General features: G+C 43.9%; 1 protein-coding gene across 5 annotated transcripts in view; it reads right to left on the bottom strand.

Annotated features, from left to right (window-relative positions):
• MRTFB (myocardin related transcription factor B) overlaps positions 1–22610 on the bottom strand; it is a 200763-nt gene that overhangs the window by 112454 nt on the left and 65699 nt on the right. For all 5 annotated transcript variants that reach the window (XM_032779668.2, XM_032779669.2, XM_032779665.2 and 2 more), the window contains exon 2: positions 12296–12493. In XM_032779668.2, the coding sequence (XP_032635559.1) occupies positions 12296–12449 (154 nt within the window). In that variant the 5' untranslated portion in view covers positions 12450–12493. The remainder of the gene's footprint in view (positions 1–12295; positions 12494–22610) is intronic.

Below are 22610 nucleotides of genomic sequence, written 5' to 3'. Positions count from 1 at the left end.
TATACCCAGGCGGTTAAGACTTGTTTTTAGCAATATCACTTTCAAAGATCATTTTTACTGAACTAAGTTGAACTGAAGTATTAACAGAGCGTTCATTTTCAGCTAAACATTTAGTTATCCATTTGGAATTTCTGGAAACAAAAATCAAAATAAGACATTATGATCAAGAGATCTCTGAAAGAAAGCATACTTTTCATATCTTCTGTAATTACTTAAATGCCAAAACCTCCAGCATAGGATTTTTTCATACACACTAGATGCCTTAAGCGGAGTCCGTTATAAATTACGTCTTCCATCTTAATCTCTTCACAATAAGCAGATAATAAAAGAAAAAAATCGATAAATCAGATTAAAATGACAGAGAGTTTGTTTAGAAGTTTACCAAATGGAATGACCCTGCTGGAATTCCTTCAAGTAGCCTGTGAAAATGTCAGAATATATTCCCTTTAAGAGGTCAGAGTCTCTAGAGAGCTCTGAGTTTTGGCCTGTATGGCTTTTCACATGCTTTAATATTTGAAAATTGTTCCTTGTAGACACTGACTGATACTCTGGGAATGCTAGGATTGTGAGAACTGGCAGTACCAATGACAAAGGCAGACTTAATGGGAAATCAGTACCTACTCAGTTTACTCTCTCAACCCTTAGTACATAATATTCAAATGCTTGGGGAGGAGGATTTCACATGTTAGCAGTCATTTGTTTTCGACTGACACTGCTTCTTCAAAACACTGAAAATAACTTTAGAGACACAAAACTAAAAAAAAAAAAATACTGATTGCAACATTCTGCATTTCTACTAGGATTTAGGTTTAAAATTATAAATCCTAGTACACTTTATTTCAAGGATTACAGTAGAATGTTTTCATTTTATTTTTCGAGATTGATGATAAATTACAAAACCTCCCACATAGTTTTGCATTCATAACCACACTTTTAAACTTTGATTTAGATACAAATTTCATTTTTTAAAAACATTTTCCTCATAGGCTAATGTCACTTTAAAATACAAACAAACTGAAAAAATCATTCAACATATTGAATTAAAACACTTTGCACTGCATATCTACAGAACGCAATTACCCTCATAGTAGTATTCATGACAAATGTATTTCACAGATTTCAGTCTTTTATTAAAAAGTCAAAGTCCAAATTAATAGAACAAATTACTGGAATGGAGAATATCTGTTAGGATTACACAGAACTCACTACTTTCAGTTTAGTGACTCTGAGACTACTGAAAATGTCAGTAATTTGATAGTTTCACCAAGTTTTCTAGATTAGATTGTCTTCATCTGTTGCATGTTTATTTATTAAAACATACAGACTAGGTTTCCTCCTTTTCTACACTACTGTTTACCCCCTTGTGCTATGCAGTTAGTAAGAATCTTTGAAGGTTAATAATCCCGTTAACTTCTCTGTCCATGCATGCTCAGTACAATCCATTGGTGTACAAACACAAATAGGCTCATGACCCTTAAAACTAGTCTACACTTGAAATGTTCCAGCGGCACAGCTGCAGTGCTGCAACTGCACTGCTTCAACAATTCAGTATAGACACTACCTATACCAATGAGGGGTTCTCCCATTGGTGTAGATAATCCACCTCCCCGAGAGACAGTAGCTAGGTTGACAGAAGAATTCTTCTGTCGGCCTAGTGCTGTCTACATCAGAGGCTAGGTCAGCTTAACTATGTCGCCCAGGGACAAGAATTTTTCACACCCCTGAATGACTTAGCTGGGTTGACTTTTGATTGGGGAAACTAAGGCCAGGTCTACAACGAGACAAACAAAATATTTTTCAAATAAAGTTTTCATTTGATTTCCCCCAATATGTTGGAGGGGGGGAAGCTATGCACTGTTGGGGGTAGTCATTGAGCGTTTGAGACCCAGGTGCACCCATCTGAGTCCTGGTTTGATCTTCATCTGTGAGTAAAAATAGATTGCCAGAATCCATCAATTTTAAGAAAAGCCTTTTCTTCGCCTCCAAGTGGCTGTATCCCAGGAACCTTTGGTCAAATGGACCCAAATTGGGATCACTAACAGAAACCCATGTCCCCAGGAGGCACACCAAGTAACTGCAGATTTTAAAGTACCTAGAAGAGTTGAGCTTTAAACAGAAATCTCATTGTTATCTGAACTATAGCAGAGCTGTTTCTCTGCTATAAAACTTTATTCTGAACTTGAAGGATTGACAAGTCAATGTACTCCTGGCCTAGGTAAAAGTTAATCGTGTAAGCAGAGGTTAAAGAAGTTCAGGGGGAAAAAACCCCTCTCCCTGTGGAAAAAAAAGTCATACCTTTCAAGCCATTACTTTGAAGACATTACCTCTTTGGCTTATTGAACTTGACAGTATCTCCTTATATTTATAGTCTACCATAATCTACTCAATGAAGAAATTATAAATTAATGCAGAAATGTATAGGTTGTTTCTCTTTAGGTGTGTTCAGAACTGCTTTAAACACATTCTAAAGAAGCAACAAACAAAACAAAAAAGCAGATAGACCACTGTAACTCTGACTATTTCCACTATGAAATAAAATATACACAAGATCAGCCATCTTTTGGAAGGTTTTATAGAACAAGAGGTCTCATAAAAAGGAACTATGGAAGCTACAACAATTAAGTCTTTGGCTGAGGAAACAAGGTTTAACGGTCAAGTGGATGGAATTTCTCTGTCTGTAACATCTGTGATGATTTTTGAATGCTGCATCTGATCAATTCCAAAATGTTCAGGAAATGTTCTCGATATTAATGGGCAGACAGTAAAGATAATCCACTTTGAATGGTCCCTTAGAATAGGAGATAACTACTTATGCTAAACAAACTGTTCCTCTTTGCATTTAGCTGCAACTCTCAGAGTACCTCTCTCAGACCTCAAGAAGAGCTCTGTGTGGCTCAAAAGCTTGTCTGTTTCACCAACAGAAGTTGGTCCAATAAAAGACATTATCTCACCTACCAATAAGACAAGGATGACAAGTACTGGGTCTTTGACAGCCTGGGTCAGAGGAACAAAAAAAAAAGAAATCACTTTATAGAGATGGAAGGACTTGGGCCTGGTCTACACATAGGCTGTGAAAAATGTCATGCCTTGTGTGATGGGGTGTACCAACCCCAAACTGGGCCAATGGGGAACAAACAAATCACTCTGGGCCCAAGAGGTGACACTCTCTTTCCCCATGCTATGCATGCTCCAGGTGGAAGAGCCAGTTAAAAGGAAGCAGCCCAGCTCAGTGGGGACTGGCTGCGGAGGAGGAAGGAGATGGACTGCAAGTTCCTGTAGAGGCGCCGGCGATGCTCCAGGCAGTAGAGCCGGAGAACCTAGACTATGTTGCAGATGACTGACTCTCTGACTGCGGAGACTGAAGCCAAGCCACCGCCAGTTGAGGAGATGCCCAGGATGCAACTTGTGGTAGGAAGTAACACAGGGAAGGTAGTAGACGCTGATGTCTGAACCCCTAGCAGGGAGTTCCCCTGCTTCACAGGGCCCTGGATTGGAAGCTGGTGGAGAGGGGAGGGCCAGGTTCCCCTACTACACCCCAAAGGCCACCAGGCGTGGCTGCTGTCTGCTCTCCACCCCAGCCCAGAGGCTTAGGGGCTATAGACTGTTTGTTCTGCCCCACCTCTACACAGGGGGCCGATTCCCCAACTGCTACTGCCTGCCCCAGACAGGAGGCTTACGGGACATAGACTGCTTGTTTGTTTTGCCCCGCCCAGGGGTTACAGACTGATTTTTGTTCTGCCCCGTCCAAAGGGCCAGAACTCTAGTTGTGGCTGTTGGTCCCAGCCCGGAGTCTTAGGGGCTACAGACTGTTTGTTTACGTGGACGTGGCCCCACCAGAAGACCAGAGCCCACCTGGCTGTAACCTGAATTAACAGGAAATCCCGACAACTTGGTGATGGGGTGTACCAACCCCAAACTAGGCCAACAGGGATGGTTCTTCAAGATGTGTATCTCTATGGGTGCTCCACTGTAGGTGTGTCTGTGTCCCTGCGCTGCTGACTGGAGAATTTTGGTAGCAGTGTCTGTTCAGCCTATGCATGCACTGCCCTGTGCTCTGCAACAAGGCTAACTAGCATGGACAGATGAACCCTCCTCAGTTCCTTCTCTACCACAGAGTCATTGACAAGAACTCTGAAGTAGAGGGGAGGAGGATGGGTTGTGGAGCACTCATAGGGACACACATCTCGAAGAACCATTGTTACTGCACAAGGTGAGTAACTTCCTCTTCTTTGAGTAAAGTCCCTATAGGTGCTCCACTAAAGGTGACTTCTGAGCAGTACCCCCTATTGGAGGCTGGGGCTTTGGAGTCAAGTCTGTTATAGATAATAGCACTGTGGCACTGAATCTGGAGTCTGCAGCAGAGTGCCCCGAGGATGGTATAGTGTTCTGCAAAAGTATGTGCAAATGCCCAGATAGCTGCTCTATAGATTTCTGATATAGAGATACCCTTGGAGAAGATGGATGAGGAGACTGACCTTCTAGAATGCCTGTATACTGAAGATGGGGGTGTTACATTATGCATTTAATAACAGAGTTTGATACAGTTTGAGATCCATTGGAGAGTCTTTGAGCTGAAATCGCTGTACCTTTTAATCTATCTGTAATGGAGAGGAAGAGTCTTGGAGATAAAGCTCTTGTCCTGTCCAAATAGAAAGCCAAGACTCTCCTCATGCCAAGCGTATGGAAGACAGCTTCCCTATTATCCTGTTGAGGTTTGGAATAAAAGGTTGGAAGCTGAATAAGTTGGTTCATATGAAATGTGGAAGTCTCCTTCAAAGTGAACTTCAGATGTGGTCTAAGTATGACTTTGTCAGAGAAGAACACTGTGAAGGTGAGATGCGACACCAGAGCTGCTAGCTTCCCTATTTTTCTTGCTGAAGTGATGGTGATCAGAAACACCATCTTCCTGTCGCTAATATGTCCATCTTGAACTTCTGAGCTTTGATAAATTTGTTTAGTGCTCTGAGGACCAGTATGAGTCTCCAACCTCCCTTTTTCTTCGATATCAGTAACTAGCAAGAGTAGAAGCCTTTGCCTCTCAGCTTAGTGGGCACTGGCTCTATAGCTCCTACGCTGAAGAGATGGTTTACCTCCTGTCATAGTATGCTCTCATGAGAAGGATCCTGAAGAGGGATGGGGAAGTGTATTTTGGGGTGGGGGGGGGGAGGGTTGTAAAATGGATGCCCATCTTGGATAATCTCCAGTACCCATTTGTTGGAGGTTATCCATTTACAGATGTTGCAGAAAAGGGTGAGACGGCCTCTGAAGGAATGGAAGAGGTTTTCCAGTATAAGGTGATGTTGAGGAGAATGGTCTATGGGCACCTTGACCAACCCATCAAAACTGTCACTTTGAGGTGGAAGGTTGAGAGGAAGTGGGTTGAAATCCCAACTGTTTCCATCTGGGGAATCTGGACTTCCTTCCTCTGAGGTTCAAATGACCTCTGAGATTGATATTGAAATGACCAAGGTTTGAATTGTGGGTGAGGGCTATACTTTCTCTGATACCCAGATGTGTAGATCCTGAGGGCCTGAAGATGTGGAAGGAGGCATCAGTCTTTTCCAAAAATAGTTTTGTCCCTTCAAAAGAAAGGTCCTCCACAGTTGTACAAAGCTCCTTTGGGAAACCGGATAGGTGAAGCCAAGAGGCTCGTCTCATCACAATGGCAGTAGAAACTGAATGTGCTGCCAGGTCAGCTGCATCAGCTGCAGACTGAAGGGATGTCTTAGCCACCAGCTGGCCTTCATTGACTATGGCCTTGAATTATTCCTTATGCAAATATCAGGAAGCTGTTAAATGAAAGAGTTCAGTTTCAGATAATTCTGGTAATTGTATTTTGCCATTAAGGCTTGATAGTTCACAACGCGGAACTGGAGAGTGGTTGAGGAATACATTTTCCCGTCAAAAAGATCCAGGTGCTTCCAGTCCAAGTCATAGGGGGTGGATTTAAGTTGGTGTTGATGGCCCTTTCAGTTGACCATGTCCACTATGATTGAATTAGGAGGCAGGCAGGCAGAAGAGAAACTCTGTGTCTTTCGCCTGCATGTAATATTTTTTGTCAGCCCATTTGCATGTTGGTCGGCCAGGTGTGGGGGTCTGCCATATGATCTTGCTGAAGAAGGGTGTCTCTAGTTGCTCTTAGGCCACACTGGAACAATGGGAAACCTGTTGTCTTTGAGCCTGCCAGGGATCCCAGTAGGCCCATTAGGGTGGGAAAGGACACAGTGGATGATATGATGGAGGTCTATAGTGAAATTGGGCACCATACAGTAGGTGAGAAGAGTGGTGGGAGACCACATCCTCTTGCTCATTTTCTGATTCAGAAGATGAAAAGAGTGGTGCATGGCAAGAGGTCATCAGTGAGTCAAAGGCTCTGGATGAACTCAGTCCAGTACATAAGATACCACAAGATCCATCGCACTCCAGAAATTGGGTAGTGCCAAAACTGTCAGTATCAGTGGTTGTCAGTGCCGAGATGTCTGTACTGAAGGAGTCGGTGATACAGACTCGATAGTATGGTCCACTGGTGCCTGGTATGCCACAGGTGATACCAGTGCTGATATCCATGCCACAAGAGCCTTCCCCGCAGCAGATTTTCTGTTTCACTTGCCTTGGTGGTACTGATTGTTCCTTGCCTGTGCCCACTGGGTTCTTAAGCAACCCAATGTGCTCTGTCAGGATGGTACCATGCAAGCCCTGCGTACCAGATTTTGATGGCTTTGGTGCCATTGGTACCAATGACACTGATCAAGCTGGAGATCATTTTCAACTCAATCGGAGCTCGCTATGGGGACTCAGGAACCTTTTCTTAGAGGCCTTATGTGAATGGATCATGAGTGTTTCCTTGGGCTCAGGTCTCTTTGAGGTAGAGGGTTGTGGTGAGGTCTCCCACTGCAATTTGGGTGGTTGAAGGGCTGACTCCATGAGTAGGAGTTTGAGCCTCAGTTCTCTGTCCTTTCTGGATCTAGGCTTCAGTAGCTGACACAAACCACACTTCTGTGGGATGTATTTCTCTTCCATACAGGATGCACTGAGAGTGTTCGTCAGTCACTGGGATAGATTCCTTGCAACAGAGACACTTCTTGAAGCCCGGGGAGCCATGCACACCCTGTCCAGAGGGGTCCCCCCACAACCAGGGGTTTATGAAAGAATAAAATCTTTTCTTTTTCTTTAGACAATGGCCAAATAAAAATGTAAATGAAGAAAAGAAAGAAAAGAGGCTTCAGATTAGCCTTTCTAAAGATTAGCCTTTCTAAAAAAGTTTACAATCCGTGAACGGACAGCTAAAGCTCCATCTCTATCAGGGTGGTTGCAAAGGAACTGAGGAGGGTTCGCCTACCCATGCTGGTTAGCCTCATGGCAGCACATGGGCTAGCACATGTGCAGGCTGAACGGACACTGCTACCAAATTTCTCCCATCGGCAGTGCAGGGACGCAGACACACAGTGAAGCACCAATAAGGGCACTATTTGAAGAAGAATCAGTTTTTCATAATTACCTTTCCTTTTGTTGCCTTTTTCTGTACCATTTTATCCCCTATTTTCCTCCCCACACCCAACTTCACCATCAAGGCACCTAACCGTACCTCTCTCTAGGGAAACAAGCAAGCAATCAACTATCTTTGAAGTCAAGATCAAAGCTGACTGTATATTAGCTCACACTCTACAAAAACATTCCTTTGAGCAGTGCAAGAGCTAAGAGAAAGTGCCCATCACCTCTGTGACACAGCACCAAAACAGGCTCGAAACAGCTGCTGCAGGAGTTCTGTTAAGTCATCAGAAGCAGACTCACCAAAGCAATGGCCCATTGAAAAGGAAGAACTAAAAATCGAGAGTCAAAAAGTTAACTTATACAATTTAGTTTCTAAAGCACAAGATACCTAGGCTTTATTGGCTGGATTACAAGTGAGCTGCTTTTTCACAAAAAGTAACTGAAGAAAGAAAATACAGCAAACAAGATAGATGTATACAGTGAAACAAGAGGAAACATGGTCAACGGGCATATTTAGAAGCTTAATTTTGTTTTAAATTTTGTGGATACATATATTGATGGCTGCCCTTCATAAAATGAAAAGCTCAGTACCAGTAACTCCTCGCTTAATGTTGTAGTTATGTTCCCGAAAAATGCTACTTTAAGCGAAACTATGTTAAGTGAATCCAATTTTCCCATAAGAATTAATGTAATGGGGGTGGGTTAGGTTCCAGGGAATTTTTTTTGCCAGACAAAAGACAGTATATAAATATGCACTATAAGTTTTAAATAATTTTAAACAAACAATTTAATATTGTACTCACCAATGATGATTGTGAAGCTTAGTTGAGGCAGGGTTGGGTCGTAGGGGCTTGCCCCGCTCTGCCCAGCCTCCCTACAGAGTTGGAGCGTGGGTGTTTGCCCCACTCCGCCCACTCAGCATTCTTGCCAGGGAGCAGGGTCGGGACACAGGGGCTGAAGCAATGGGGGAAGCCCTCGCACCCTGACCCCGCCTACCGGCAGGAGCCCCAGCCAAGTGGAGCAGGGTGAGCCAAACAACCTTATAATGGAACATTGCACGACTTTAAACGAGTATGTTCTCTAATAGATCAGCAACCTAATAATGAAACAATGTTAACCAGTATGAGTTTAAGTGAGGAGTTACTATATATCAAGGCTCAACATGCACAGTAATCCACTTCAGTCCGCACAAGGAACAAAATCAGGACGTTCTTTCAAAAGCACAATGAAAAACATGCATAAAATGTAGCTTGAAGACAGGCTGGAAAAAAACACTCACTCATTCACATTGAAGAGGAATCTTTCTTGAATGAATGCTGTCAACTTTTTTAAAAATTACTTTCTTTTTTAAAAAAGTTTTCATGTTTCTAGCACTCATGATTATAAAAACAACCTTACAAATGCAAAATAAGATTGAACCAGTGCAGTGCTGTCTGCCTAACTCACAGGACAGCAGACTCATAGGAACCTAGAAAACACTACACTCAGTCACACATATGGCATATCTAGTACAGATGTGGGCAAACTACGGCCTGTGGGCCATATGCAGCCCACGGGATCGTCCTGCCTGGACCCTGAGCTCCCTGCCACGGAGGCTAGTCCCTGGCCCCTTCCCTGCTTTCCCCCATCCCCCACAGCCTCACCTCACCGTGCCGCCAGTGCTCTGGCCTGCCACTCCAGCCAGGCAGCGCAGCAGCATGCCTGGCTCCAGCATGGTAGGGGGGCAGGGAGCAGGGGGCGGTTGGATGGGGCGGAGGTGGTCAGGGGACAGGGAACATAAGGAGTTGGATAGGCGTGGGAGTTCCAGGGGACCTGTCAGGGGGCAAGGGTGTGGATAGGGGTCGAGGGAGTCAGGGGACAGGGAGCAGGGGAGTTGAATAGGGGATGGGGTTACAGGGGGCCTGTCGGGGGAAGGGGTGTGGATAGGAGTCAGGGGACAGGGAGCGAGGGGGTTGGATGGGGGTGGTGTCCTGGAGTGGGGGCGGTTAGGGCCGGTGGGATCCTGAGAGAGAGCAGTCAGGGGACAAAGGAGTAGGGGGTGTTGAATGAGTCGGGGTTCTGACAGAGGCAGTCAGGGGGCAGGACGTGGGAGAGGGTGGACAGCGGGTGGGGGACAGGAGGGCTGTGTGGGGAAGCACAGCCTTCCCTATCCAGCCCTCCATACCAGTTTTGAAACCCCGATGTGGGCCAAAAAAAGTTTGTCCACCCCGATCTAGTATAATATCCTGCTTCTGACAGTGGTCAGCAGCAGATGCTTCAGAAGACAATACAAGAAATCCTGCACTAAGCAGATGTGTGATAATCTGCCCCAGTGAAAGTCTAATCATAACTCTTAATAGTTAGAGATTGGCTTTAACCCTGAAGCATGAGGTTTTATATTCCTTCCAAATCTTTTCAGCAATTACTATGATAAATGTGGAGTCTTGTTACCAATAAAAATGTCTAATCCCTCTTTGAATCTTGTTGAACTCTTGGCCTCAATAATATCCTGTGGATCAGAAAAAGAGCTAAGTAGACAGCCACAAGGTAATAAAGAGCAGACTGTTCAGAGATATGGGGAGACAAATGAATGTTTGGGGGGTGGGAGGCAAGCACATACAGATACAAGAATCTCATTATTATTAAGGTTTCATAAGGCAACTTTTTTCTGTTGGGATAATTTGTTTTTATAGGAATTTTTCAAGGCCTGTTAAACAGATTTCATTATAGCTGGTACCAAGAAAGTGATGGTAACTCTCAAGCTGTATTGCACAGGCTGCTTAAGATGTATAGTTATGAATAAAGCTCCGTGTTTGTCACAGAGGTCACGGATTCCACGACTTCTGCAGCAGCCCAGCGCCGCTGGCCCAGGAGCTGCCTGAGCAGCTGCTAGGGTAGGCTAGGGCTCCACTGTTCCCCAACAGCAAGAGTCTGGGTTGGGGCGGGGGGAGGTGGGCTCAGGGCTGGGGATTGGAGTGCAAGACAGTGCTTATGTGGGGGGAGCTCCCTGGAAGGGCAACAGGAACTCCCCTCCCTCAGCTGCTAGCTCCACGTGCTGCCTCTGCCCACAGACACCGCCCTCACAGCTCCCATTGGCAGCACATGGAGCTAAGAGCTAGAGGATGCCACTTCCCAGGAGCCAGGTAGGAAACTTGCCCTAGTCCTGCCAACCCCTCCCTCCCAGCACCAGCAGTGCATCTCAAGGCGGCCCCCCCCCCCCCCCCCCCCCCCCCCCCCCCCCCCCCCCCCCCCGCCCCGAGCACCTACAGTGTCCCCCTGGACCACATCTCCCCAAGTACCTGTGCCCCACCCCGAGCACCCATAGCACTTCCCCAGGCTTCCCCCCCGGAGTACCTGCGGCGCCTCCCCAGTCACACCCTTCAGCACCCATGGTGTCCCCAGGGCTGCCCCTCCCCAAGTTGCCCCCCTACCCCAAGTTTTAGTCAGGGGTACATAGTAAAAGTCATGGACAGGTCATGGGCCGTGAACTTTTGTTTAATGCCCGTGACCTGTCCATGACTTTTACTAAAAATGCCTTTGACTAAAAAGTAGCCTTAGTTATGAACTACCAGTCTCGCTGCAGATAAATTTATAAAAGGACATCAGTACAAACCGAGTTCCAGATAGTACGTAGTGAGGATTAAGAACTCAAAGTTGTATGTTTCTCTCTGAAGTTTAAGGGATTTTTTTTTAAAAAGCTCATCCATCCAAAAGTGATGTAGAGCCAAAGTTTCAGACCCTTGAAACAAGAGAACTGAACGTCAGTTACATTAAACTGTTCATGAACTGTTTTAGTCGTGGATCAATAGTATGTTAAAGAGCTGATATATGTTTAAAATCTGCACACTTGTGGATGAGAGAGCGATGCACAGATTTACAACAGGGCAGGGGAAGATTTGTTCCCAGCTGAACATAAGCTAACCTAAGTTTGCTATGGAAAAAGGAAGCGGTGGAAGTTTCTGACTACCTAACTTTTCCTTGATTAAACCTGTATCCTTCCTTCAATGTTATGCAACTTACATAACTTAATATAATTTAATATTCCAATTTGGAAACTGAATATTCCCAATAGGTGTTGAAAAACAAATATTTAAGACAAATTTGCTAAGTAGAAAAAGGTGATGAGCAACATATTTGTGAGGTCCAACATGCTTTAAATAATTATGACTCCATTTCATAGTGAACATTAACGTACATCTTGATTCAAACCTAACTCTTCCTATGCTTACTGTAGCAGTGGAAACACATTTTTACTAAGCTGCTGTGCCAACATAAACAATGAGGAAAGATACTGGAAACATTCCTAAAATGTAAACCTCATTTTCCTTACAACGTTCCTTAAACTAGTCTGTGAAATAATCCTTTTACTTTAAAACCTCAACTTTAAATACTTCTAATTTTTCAACAAAAAATAACTATTTGAAATAACTATCTTCAATTGTTTGGTAATGTAACTATGTCCCAGGGGGAGGAAAGATACATTTGATTAACTCATACTTTCCCTTTGTACTTGCTGAGGATTATATCTTTCATTCATGTAAACAAAGAGCCACCTTTTATTTGCATTGGCCAACATTTTCAAGATTGGGTGTTTAAAGTTAGGTCATTTGCAATGGTAAATGAAGTTGTTCAAGACACATTTCACAACAAATAAAAATAACATTCATACTTTAATATGGTTGTTGGACACATAAATGGAGAGGATTAACATATATTTCACTAGAGGAAGTAAGTAATTAAAAACATTATTGCTGTCACTTACAAAAATACACATTTCTTTATGACAGAGCAGGGAGGCTCTGCCTCTAACCTGTTTTGTACTCACCATTCTTTCGTTCAGTGAGGGGAGGTAAGTACTGACTAGGCTGCAATGAGAGTTCCTGAAATTCATGAGCAACTGCTTCACTATGAGGACTAGGAGCAAGATTTGTTAATGATCCTGAATCATCCTCAGTGTCTGCTGTCCCTAAGTGGTCCATTGTGTCCAGGCAACTGGCCTCTTAATTACAGCACGTTGATGAATCTGGTAAGAAAAAAAGGGAAAAATATAAAGACATCATGCAATTATATGCAAATGTTCAGTAGTCAGAACAATTATTTAATGCTTAAGATGGTATGAGGCTTCAAATATTTTGTCACAAAAGACAAATCTGAAGATCTCCATCATAAAACCTTCTTGATATCAAATAAATAAAAACAATGGTGAGAGTTCCATAATACAAAGCTCTAAGACAATGGTTCTCTATTCATGGTCCCTGGACTAGTGATAGTCTGTGGAACACTTGCTGATGGTCTGTGATAGGTAACATGGTGATAGTCTGCCTCCTGATTTCAGCTGTTAAATTTAAAAAAGCTAAAATATATATGAAATATTTTCCTAACATTACCTTTCCACATGAACAATTTCTGTAGTTGCTACAGGAATGTTTCGCAATTGAAAAGAAGTCCACACAACGCTCAATATTGAAGTCATGGTCCATACTTTGAAAGAGGTTGAGAATCCTTAGACTAAGATATCACTTCTTACATACCCCACAGATTTTGTACGTATAAAGATTTACCACACTGTCAATTATGCTTTGACTTTTATAAAGGAGACATCCAAAGGATTTGTTAAAAAGTTGTTTAAAGTTTAAAAGTCTCCCCCACTTTTTTTTTTTTTTTTTTGGCTCCTTTATGATGTATAAAAAAGCAGAATTTGTTTTCCTGCTTCTTATTTGACTTGGACCATGTCTACATTACAAACTTTGGTCAACATAAATTACATCAGCGTAAGCCGCCAAAGTTTGTAAATTGCTCAGGTGCATGCACACTTGCGTCAGCGCTGCACATACTCACCAGGAGCGCTTGTGTCAATGCAAAGTGCAGTACACCAGAGTCGGTATCCCAGTGTGCCATCATCTGGCAAAACGCCTTTTGGGAAATTTTCACTGTGTGTTGTGGGATAGAAACAACTTGCCATGGGATCTCTGGGAGTAGGAGTCAGCTTCTCAGCATGAAATATTCTCCATTTTATAATAATAATGCCATTCATATCCCATATTTTGTGTGTCTTTTTTAAAAAAATCCCACAAACCAAAACAGCACTTTTTGCTTTCTGCCATTTCTGATAGAAGCATGCAGCCTGCAGAGCTCTACACTATTCTCATGAACTTTGCAAATACAAGATGCACAATTTTCTTGTATTTGCAGATGTACAAGTACTATAACAGTGGGGGACATGATGATTTCTTCAAGGACTGTTTTCTAAGGTACACAGAGAATAAATAATTCAAGGTTGTTGTTGGCATGTATGGAGCAGCTATAGACCGTGTCACTTCTGGGCCAAAGAAACTAGCACAGACTGGTGGGATTACATTGTAATGCAGGTTTAAGACAACAAGCAGCAGCTAGACAGCTTTCAGACGAAAAAGGCCACATTGCTGGATTTGTGTGCTGAGTGCATCCCAGCTCCCTAGCATAGGGACACCAGAATGAGAGCTGCATTAACAGTCGAGAAATGAGTGCTGAGATAATTTTGGAGTTGGAAAATCCACAGTGGCTGCTGTTGTCATACAAACGTGTAGGGCCATTAACCATCTCCTGCTATGCAGGACTGTCATTCTCAGCAATATGCTGGACATAGTGGATGGATTTGCAGCAATGGGATTCCCAAAGTGGGACTGGCCAATAGACAGCAAGCATATCCCTATATTGACACCAGTACACCTTTGCCACAGAGTACATCAACAGAAAGGGCTACTTTTCTATGGCTATGCAAACATTGGTGGATCACTGGGAACGTTTCACTGATATCAGTGTTGGCTGGTCAGGAAAGTGCCTGATCCTCACTTTAAGAACGCAGGACTGTTCAGCAAGCTGCAAGCAGGAACATTCTTCCCTGACTGGCAAATTACCATGGGTGATATTGAAATGCCAATGATGATTCTGATGACCCAGCCCTTGCTCCGCGGGCTCATGAAGCCATGCAGTGGCCACCTTGACAATACCAAGGAAAAATTCAACTACATCTCTACCCCAATTAACGCCACCCGATATAACATGAATTCGGATATAACACAGTAAAGCAGTGCTCCGGGGGGCGGGGCTGCGCACTCAGGTGGATCAAATCAAGTTCAATATAAGGCAGTTTCACCTATAACATGGTAAGATTTTTTGGCTCCTGAGGACAGTGTTATATCGAGGTAGACGTGTACCAGAACAGCAGGTGCAGAATGACTGTTGAGTGTGCTTTTAGTAGACTGAAGGGAGACTGTGGTGTTTACTCACTAGACTGGATCTTGGTGAAAAAAATATCCCCATAGTTATAGCTGCCTGTTGTGTCCTGAACAATAGCTGTGAGGCAAAAAGGGAAAAACTGCCACCAGGGTAGAAGGAGGAAGTGGATCTGCTGCCTTCTGACTTTGAACAGCCAGACACAAGGGCCATTTCAAGAATCCATCTTGGCACTAGTGGGTTGAGGGCGGCTTTGAAAGGTCAAACAAAGTAACGTTCTGTGCTGGACTGTTCTCTGGGCCTGGAGCTTTGGGTGCTGATTGGAACAGTGTAAAAGCTTGCTGCACATTTACAAGTACTGTTTGCTTTGAGTACTGCTATGCATTCTGCAATATTTACTGTGAACTAATAACAATAATTTGATTCTTCAAAAATATAACTTTACTTAGTGGGAAAAGCAGTGTAGAAAAACAGTGCAACAAATACAGGCAATGTAATACACATTTTTAACATAAATTAACAGAGTGGAACTTTAACATTGGAAAGGGAGTAAATATTTTGATCCATTTGTGTCCATAAACGTAGTCCATTGTGGCTATCCATGCATCAGCTGTAGTCCTCTCAGGTCAGTTGTATGAGAATATGTGATTTTCCCTGCTATCCCTTGCCATGGAGTGACAGGGATAAGGATGTGGCCTGTGATGCCACATTGTATGTTGGGGTGTTTAGGAAACAGCAACCATGGAATTTTCCAGAGACTGCAAAGGTTGCGAGTCTTGGATTTTTGGACCTATAGGTCAACCAGGGTCTGCAGCATTTGGAGAAATCCTGGACGCCCCATCATCTCGCCGCATTGGCACTCTCACTGAAGGACTGTCTGGATATGTGGACTCTCTACTCAGACCCTATGCCACCAGCACTCCAGCTATCTCTGTGACACCACTGATTTCCTGAGGAAACTACAATGCATTGGTGACTTCCAGAAAACACCATCCTAGCCACCATGGATGTAGAGACTCTCTACACAAACATCCCACACACAGATGGAATACAAGCTGTCAGGAACAGTACCCCTGATGATCCCACAGCACAACTGGTTGCTGAGCTCTGTACCTTTATCTCACACATAACTATTTCAAATTTGATGACAATATATATCTCCAGATCAGTGGCACCGCTATGGCACCCATATAGCCCACAATATGCCAACATTTTTATGGCTGACTTGGAACAACGCTTCCTCAGCTCTCGTCCACTCACGCTGCTTCTCTACCTATGCTACACTGATGACGACATCATCATCATCTGGACCCATGGGAAGGAGACTCTGGAAAAATTCCACACGATTTCAACAGCTTCTACCCACCATCAACCTCAGCATGGATCAATCTACACAGGAGGTCCACTTCCTAGATACCACAGTGCAAATAAGCGAAGTCACATTAACACCACCCATACCGAAATTTACCGACCGCTATGCCTACCTTCATGCCTCCAGCTTCCATCCCGGGCACACCACACGATCCATTGTCTACAGCCAACCACTGAGGTACAACCGCATCTGCTCTAACCCTCAGAGACCAACACCTACAAAATCTCCACCAAGCATTCTCAAAACTACAATACCCACACGAGGAAATAAGGAAACAGATCAACAGACCAGACATGTACCCAGAAGCCTCCTACTGCAAGACAAACCCAAGAAAGAACCAACAGGACTCCACTGGCCATCACATACAGTCCCCAGCTAAACCCTCCAATGCATCATTACGGATTTACAACCCATCCTGGACAATGATCCCACACTTTCACAGGCCGTGGGTGGCAGGCCAGTCCTCGCCCACAGACAACCTGCCAACCTGAAACATATTCTCACCAGTAACTGCACACCGCACCATAGTAACTCTAGCTCAGGAACCAATCCATGGAACAAACCTCGATGCCAACTCTGCCCACATATCTACACCAGCGACACCATCACAGGACCTAACCAGATCAGCACACCGTCATCGGTTCATTCACCTGCATGTCCACCAACGTAATATACACCATCATATGCCAGCACGCCCCTCTGCTATGTAGATTGGCCAAACTGGACAGTCTCTACGAAAAAGGATAAATGGACACAAATCAGATATTAGGAATGGCAATATACAAAACCTGTAGGAGAACACTTCAACCTCCCTGGCCACACTATAGTAGACCTTAAGGTGGCATCCTGCAGCAAAAAAACTTCAGGACCAGATTCAAGAGAAACTGCTGAGCTTCAGTTCATCTGCAAATTTGACAACCATCAGCTCAGGACTGAACAAAGACTGTGAATGGCTTGCCAACTACAGAACCAGTTTCTCCTCCCTTGGTTTTCACACCTCAACTGCTAGAATAGGGCCTCACCCTCCCTGATTGAACTAACCTTATTATCTCTAGCTTGCTTGCATATATATACCTGCCCCTGGAAATTTCCACTACATGCATCCGACTAAGTGAGTATTCAGAAAGCTCATGCTCCAAAACGTCCGTTAGTCTATAAGGTGCCACAGGACTCTTTGTCGCTTTTACAGATCCAGACTAACACAGCTACCCCTCTGATACTTGCAGCATTTGTGCTTGCTGCCTGAGAAGACCCATTATGTCCTGGTGCATCTCCCTCTCCTTTTCCTGCTGGGTTTCCTGGGCTCTCTCTTGTCCTCACTTTACTTCTCCATGCTGTTGGTCGTACTGGACATCCAAGCCCCTTGCTCATGGTCCAGTGTATCAATGGCTTGCAGGATCTCAGAGAACACATCCTCCATAGTCCTCTTCCAACTCCTTCTCATCAGGTCAGGCATTCTGTGGGTGCAGAAGGTGGGCACTTCTCAAGGCTGCCATGCCAAACGCTGCTGATAAAAACAGACAGATGTGCAACTGGATTTACAGTCATCACAGAAAGGGGAAAATAAGTTTCAAAACTTCCTTCCCTTATTCCCACGACACTTTTAATAAGAAATGCTGATTGACACTACAGCTTTGGAGTACCATGCCATAGTGAGTATGGCCTGCCAGGGGCAACGGAGGGAAGGCCGTTCTGTTGGATAAAGCTATGTAACATTTCAGCCCTTATTCCATGGGTATGAGTATAGGGCAACGGCATTGAATACTGGCACTATTTTCTACAGGTGATGGTGGTTTTAGCTGATACCTTACTCCTGAGGGTCACAAAGACACAGAGAACACAGCTGGTACTGGCATCATTAAGCCACCCAGGCTCATATACTGCTTGCCTGTTTACTGAAACAGTTCCAGCTGAACTCGCTGCAGAGTGGCGTAAAAAGGGTCCTACTGTGGAGGAAGAAATAAAGCAGCCATCCGCAGAAACTTCTGGGAGAGGATTGCAGACTACCTCCATGAAAGTTTCACCAAGATGTTTCAGAAGAACAAAATGGACATCTCTAAGTACATAAACCAAGTGTTCCACATGCCCCCCCGCAACCCAATAGGAGAATGAAAAGCAGATGCCAACTCTGTCTCTATCTCTTCTTGTTTGAGTAAAACAATAAAAAGTTGATAACTTTGACCTGTTAACTTGGGGGTAGGCTGGGCACCATCTTTAAATTCAAACATTGTAAGGAAAAATGCATGCACACACTTACCTGAGTTTCCTTCCCCTTCATCAGGCTCATGCACGCTTGCATAGTGGAAATGGCTAGGTGGGGAGTCTCAAATGGGTCCTGCCTTGTTGAATGGCTGGAACCCCATGTGGTATCTCCCCCTTCTTCCAAACAGTTCACAACCAGGGTCTCTGTCTCCTCAGAGATATCCACAGTGGTATGCAGGGTGCTAGTGAGATCTCCATCAAGTATGGCATGCAGCTCATTGTGAAAGTGGCAGGTCTGCAGCTCAGCACCAGATCTATTGGTAGCTCCCTGGCCTTGTGGTATGCCTGACAAAGTTCCTTCATTTCCCAAGGCACTGTTGCTGATCCCTGTCATACCCCTCTGCCTGCATCCCCTGTGCAATTGAGTCATAGATCTCCACATTTCTATGGCTGGTCCACAGTGGTGCTGGCAAAGCCTCTTTTCCTCACAGACCCAGGAGAGCCAATGCCTCCTGCCTACTACAGGCAGGAACACGTCTAGTGTTTGGAGTTGGCATGGTTGGCTGAGCAGTTGCAGACAAGGGAGAGCTCCTAGGTGTGCTCACTAAGGTGGGCATCCGAGGACAAGGAATTTGAAAAACACACAGGGTTTTAAAGGCAGTATGATTGACTTCTGGTCTCTGTGACCCCCAAGCAGTAGAGTTGCCACCTGTGACCAGAGCTGTCACTGTCATACAGAATGTGGCATTGTGGGACAGCTACTGGAGGACCGTTAGGGTCAACACAGGTCACAGAGCATCTACGCTCACTGTGTCAACCTCAGTAGGCCAACCATGGCTCTATATTGTTCAGGGAGGTGGTTTTACTGCATCACTGTAACAAGGCACCTACATCAGCTGGAAACAAATTTAAGTGTAGACTCATGCACAAATGTGTCATTGCAAGGCAATTTACATCGGTCTAACTTTTTAGTGTAGACGAGTCTTAGAAACTATAAGCATGTCCACTCTGATTCTTCCCTGGATTTGCTGGAGGAATTCTTGGAGGATGGGGAGCAGAGGAGGGCTCAGATGTTTACTGTGAGCGCTTACATCTTTATTGAAGGAGTAGCACAATGAAACTTTTATCAAGACAACCTTTCGGCCAAGTGCTCATTACACAGTGGAATTAAGTAGGCATTAACAAAAAAAAGTTTTAAATAGGCTGACTAAAAATCCCTTTCTCTCTCAATTGCTCAGCTTTTAGTTTTTTGCTATGTCACAATTTCTTATTCCAGCATAGAACGTTCCAGATGAGACAACAAAATTTCCAATGTAAAAGAATCTGAATAAAAAAATCGTTTTAAACCAAAATCCTCTCATGCTGTTTTACATAATAAATAAGTAAAACAGGACTTTTTCTCTTGCCGGCACATCTTTAGAGATGCTCCTTATATTTGGAAAGATGCTTGGAAAGCTCATGAACTGAAATCTTCCCCCACAGTACTATTTTGAATAATAGTCAAATGGTAACCACTGCTATTGTCAAAATTCCAAAATCAGTTTCCATTATACCCCCCCATTTTCACTCACTCTTAATTTTCTAAAACTGTCACTTTTGGACTCTCTCTCTAAATATATATATATTTAAAGTTGAGCAAAATCCCTTTAGCCTTTCTTGAGTTCTGAAAAGGTGAGAAAATACAGACATGCCATTTTAATACACTGCTGCTATATTCTTTTCCCCACATAGAACTCAGAACCAGAAGAACATTGAAACTTGATCTGTGCATAGCTCTCAGTGAAAAGTTCAAGTTCAGAAAAAACGGCTGGATAATAATGTTATAGGGCATTAAAAAAAAAATCACTAACTTTTTTGAGCATCAGTGCATATTCTCCATCGCCAGCTTCACAGACACATTGTGTAATGCTAGCTGATGATATGAGAGAATGGGAGCCTAAAACTCCTATGAAAGTTGTAGTGGATCCTATTTAAGTGAGCACACAGACTTAAAATACTGAAAACTGATTCTCCTTTGTAAGCAGCCTATGTTAAATACAGGTGAGTTAACTTCACTTTGATAGCTTGGAGTGTGTGATACTTTTAATTTGGGCAACATCCTCCAAAAAAACCTAACTCATCTTCTTAAGAACAAAAACAGGAGAAAAAAAAAATCAATTATTAGAAGTGATATAACATTTCACATTCTCAAAACACTCTATAAGAGTTGGCAAGTGAATCCCCAGTAGCTCTCTCTTATAGAGAAAACTGGGGTATGAAAAACTACAAATTCAATAGGCAATTTTATGGTGCCTACAGCAGCCACTCATTGAACAATATTCTGCAAATGCTAAACTTTTCATCTGAAAAATAAATTAGGAGTCCAATCCAACAGAAACATAAGATCCAATCCTGAAAATAAAAATCACCTGGACAGACTACCGTGGCTCTGACAAGACCCCATGTAGTCAATGGGGCACTCCAGAAGCATAGTAGTCCACCCTAGTTTCTTTTTTGCCGAGAAGCAACACTATCCAAGCAAACAACAGAAGAAGTAAAGGCTGCGTGCAATTCACTGCAACTCTATTCATGCTGTTCACCTCAATGAAGCATAGCAGACAAGTTCTATTCAACTACATGTGGCATTTTTTGGAATTTTTAATGTATTTGCATATAATCTATTTTCAACTTTAAAAAAAAGTGCTAATTTAGCACTGGTGAAAAGCAACCCCGGTGAATGAAGCTATCTGTTTATCTGCATAGTCAACCTTCTCATACATGCTGCCAGCATGTATCAGCCTTGATCTGTGAACTGATTCTTGTAATGAGGATTATAGCTCATCAGACAACAGCAGCAATTTTTTTCCCTTTCAGAACCTTAAATCAAACTGAAATCATTACAGAGCTTCATACTGTAAGAGAAACTCCTGAAGGAAAAGGGGGTGACAAGGAGCTAATGGGACAGACGGGCAGGGCCGCCCAGAGGATTCAGGGGGCCTGGGGTCTTCGGCGGCAGGGGGGCCCCCGCTTCGGCAGTAATTCGGCAGCAGGGGGTCCTTCCGCTCCGGGATCCACTGATGAAGTGCCCCGAAGACCCATGGCGGGGCCCCCCAGCTGCCAAATTACTGCTGAAGACCTGGCACTTTGGCGGTAATTCAGCGGCTGGGGGGATCCTTCCGCCCTGGGGTGAATGGACACCCCACTGCCGAAGACCCGGAGCAGAAGAAGCTTGGGGGGCCCGGGCTCCACGAGAGTTTTCTGGGACCCCCAGAGCGAGTGAAGGACCCCGCTCCATGGGCCCCGAAAAACTCTCGTGGTGGCCACTGAAGCGCCTGGGGCAAATTGCCCCACTTGCCCCCCTCTCTGGGCGGCCCTGCACATGGGAGCAATGAGGAAAGTAGGCTCATCAGGAAATGGGAGCTAATAAGGAAGGTATTGACACAGGAGCTAATTTGGGGAGAGGAGAGCTAAAAGGGGGTAAGTGGGAAATTCAGGATCTAATGGGGATAAAGGGAACCAGGAACCTCAAAGAGCCATTGTGGAAGAGGATCTAATAGAGGTAATAGGTTGGGGCAGGTATAGAATTTGACTAGCTTCACCTATGCAGCCAACCGGAATCAAGGAAATGAGGACGTCAACTCACCCTCCTCCTCATACTGAGTTTATGGGGTCCCACTCCCACATCATCAACTGACCACCACCGTTTGTGTTAACTGACAGACTTAGTAGAGGCATTTAGAACAGCATAGGCTATGGAAACAATTACAGGAAGCCCTCTCCCCTGTGCTCTTCTCCCATATTAACTTACTTTTACATGACTGGAAGCTTTTATTCAGACTTATATGAAAACAAAAGAAGGGATGATAAACAACTTTTCAATTTCAGAGTCTGCAGTGCTCCCATGTGAGAGTTAACACTGTGTAAAGGAAGCTCCAACAGCAGCTATCCTCTCTGTAACAAGTTTAAGGTTACTTTGTGAATAGAGTGATAGAAGCTTCAGTTTTTCACAATTTGATTCCCTTGGATCTTCTTCTGTGCGTGTGTGCGCGCATGCACTTACATTATAAAAGATTCTGACCAATTAACTTCAATTGAATTAATCATCTAAGTAATTCCTAATGTGCTTTCACATCCACTACCTGTCAGTTTTAAATAGGTGGAATGTCTTGTGATTAAGGCATAAGACTGGGAACTGGGAAACTGGGCTCATACACCCAATTCTGTCATAGACATTCTGTGACAGTTTGGGCAAGTCCCTTCATGTCTATGCACCTCAGTTTACCCATCTGTAAAATGGGGTGTGCAATTTATCTCACCAGGAATTATGAGTAACTCATTAGTGCTTGTAAAATGCTAGCTAGCTATTCTATAT

This window comes from Chelonoidis abingdonii, chromosome 9 (assembly GCF_003597395.2).
Source record: "Chelonoidis abingdonii isolate Lonesome George chromosome 9, CheloAbing_2.0, whole genome shotgun sequence".
NCBI lineage: Eukaryota > Metazoa > Chordata > Testudines > Testudinidae > Chelonoidis > Chelonoidis abingdonii.
This window is presented reverse-complemented; position numbering and strand designations above follow the sequence as displayed.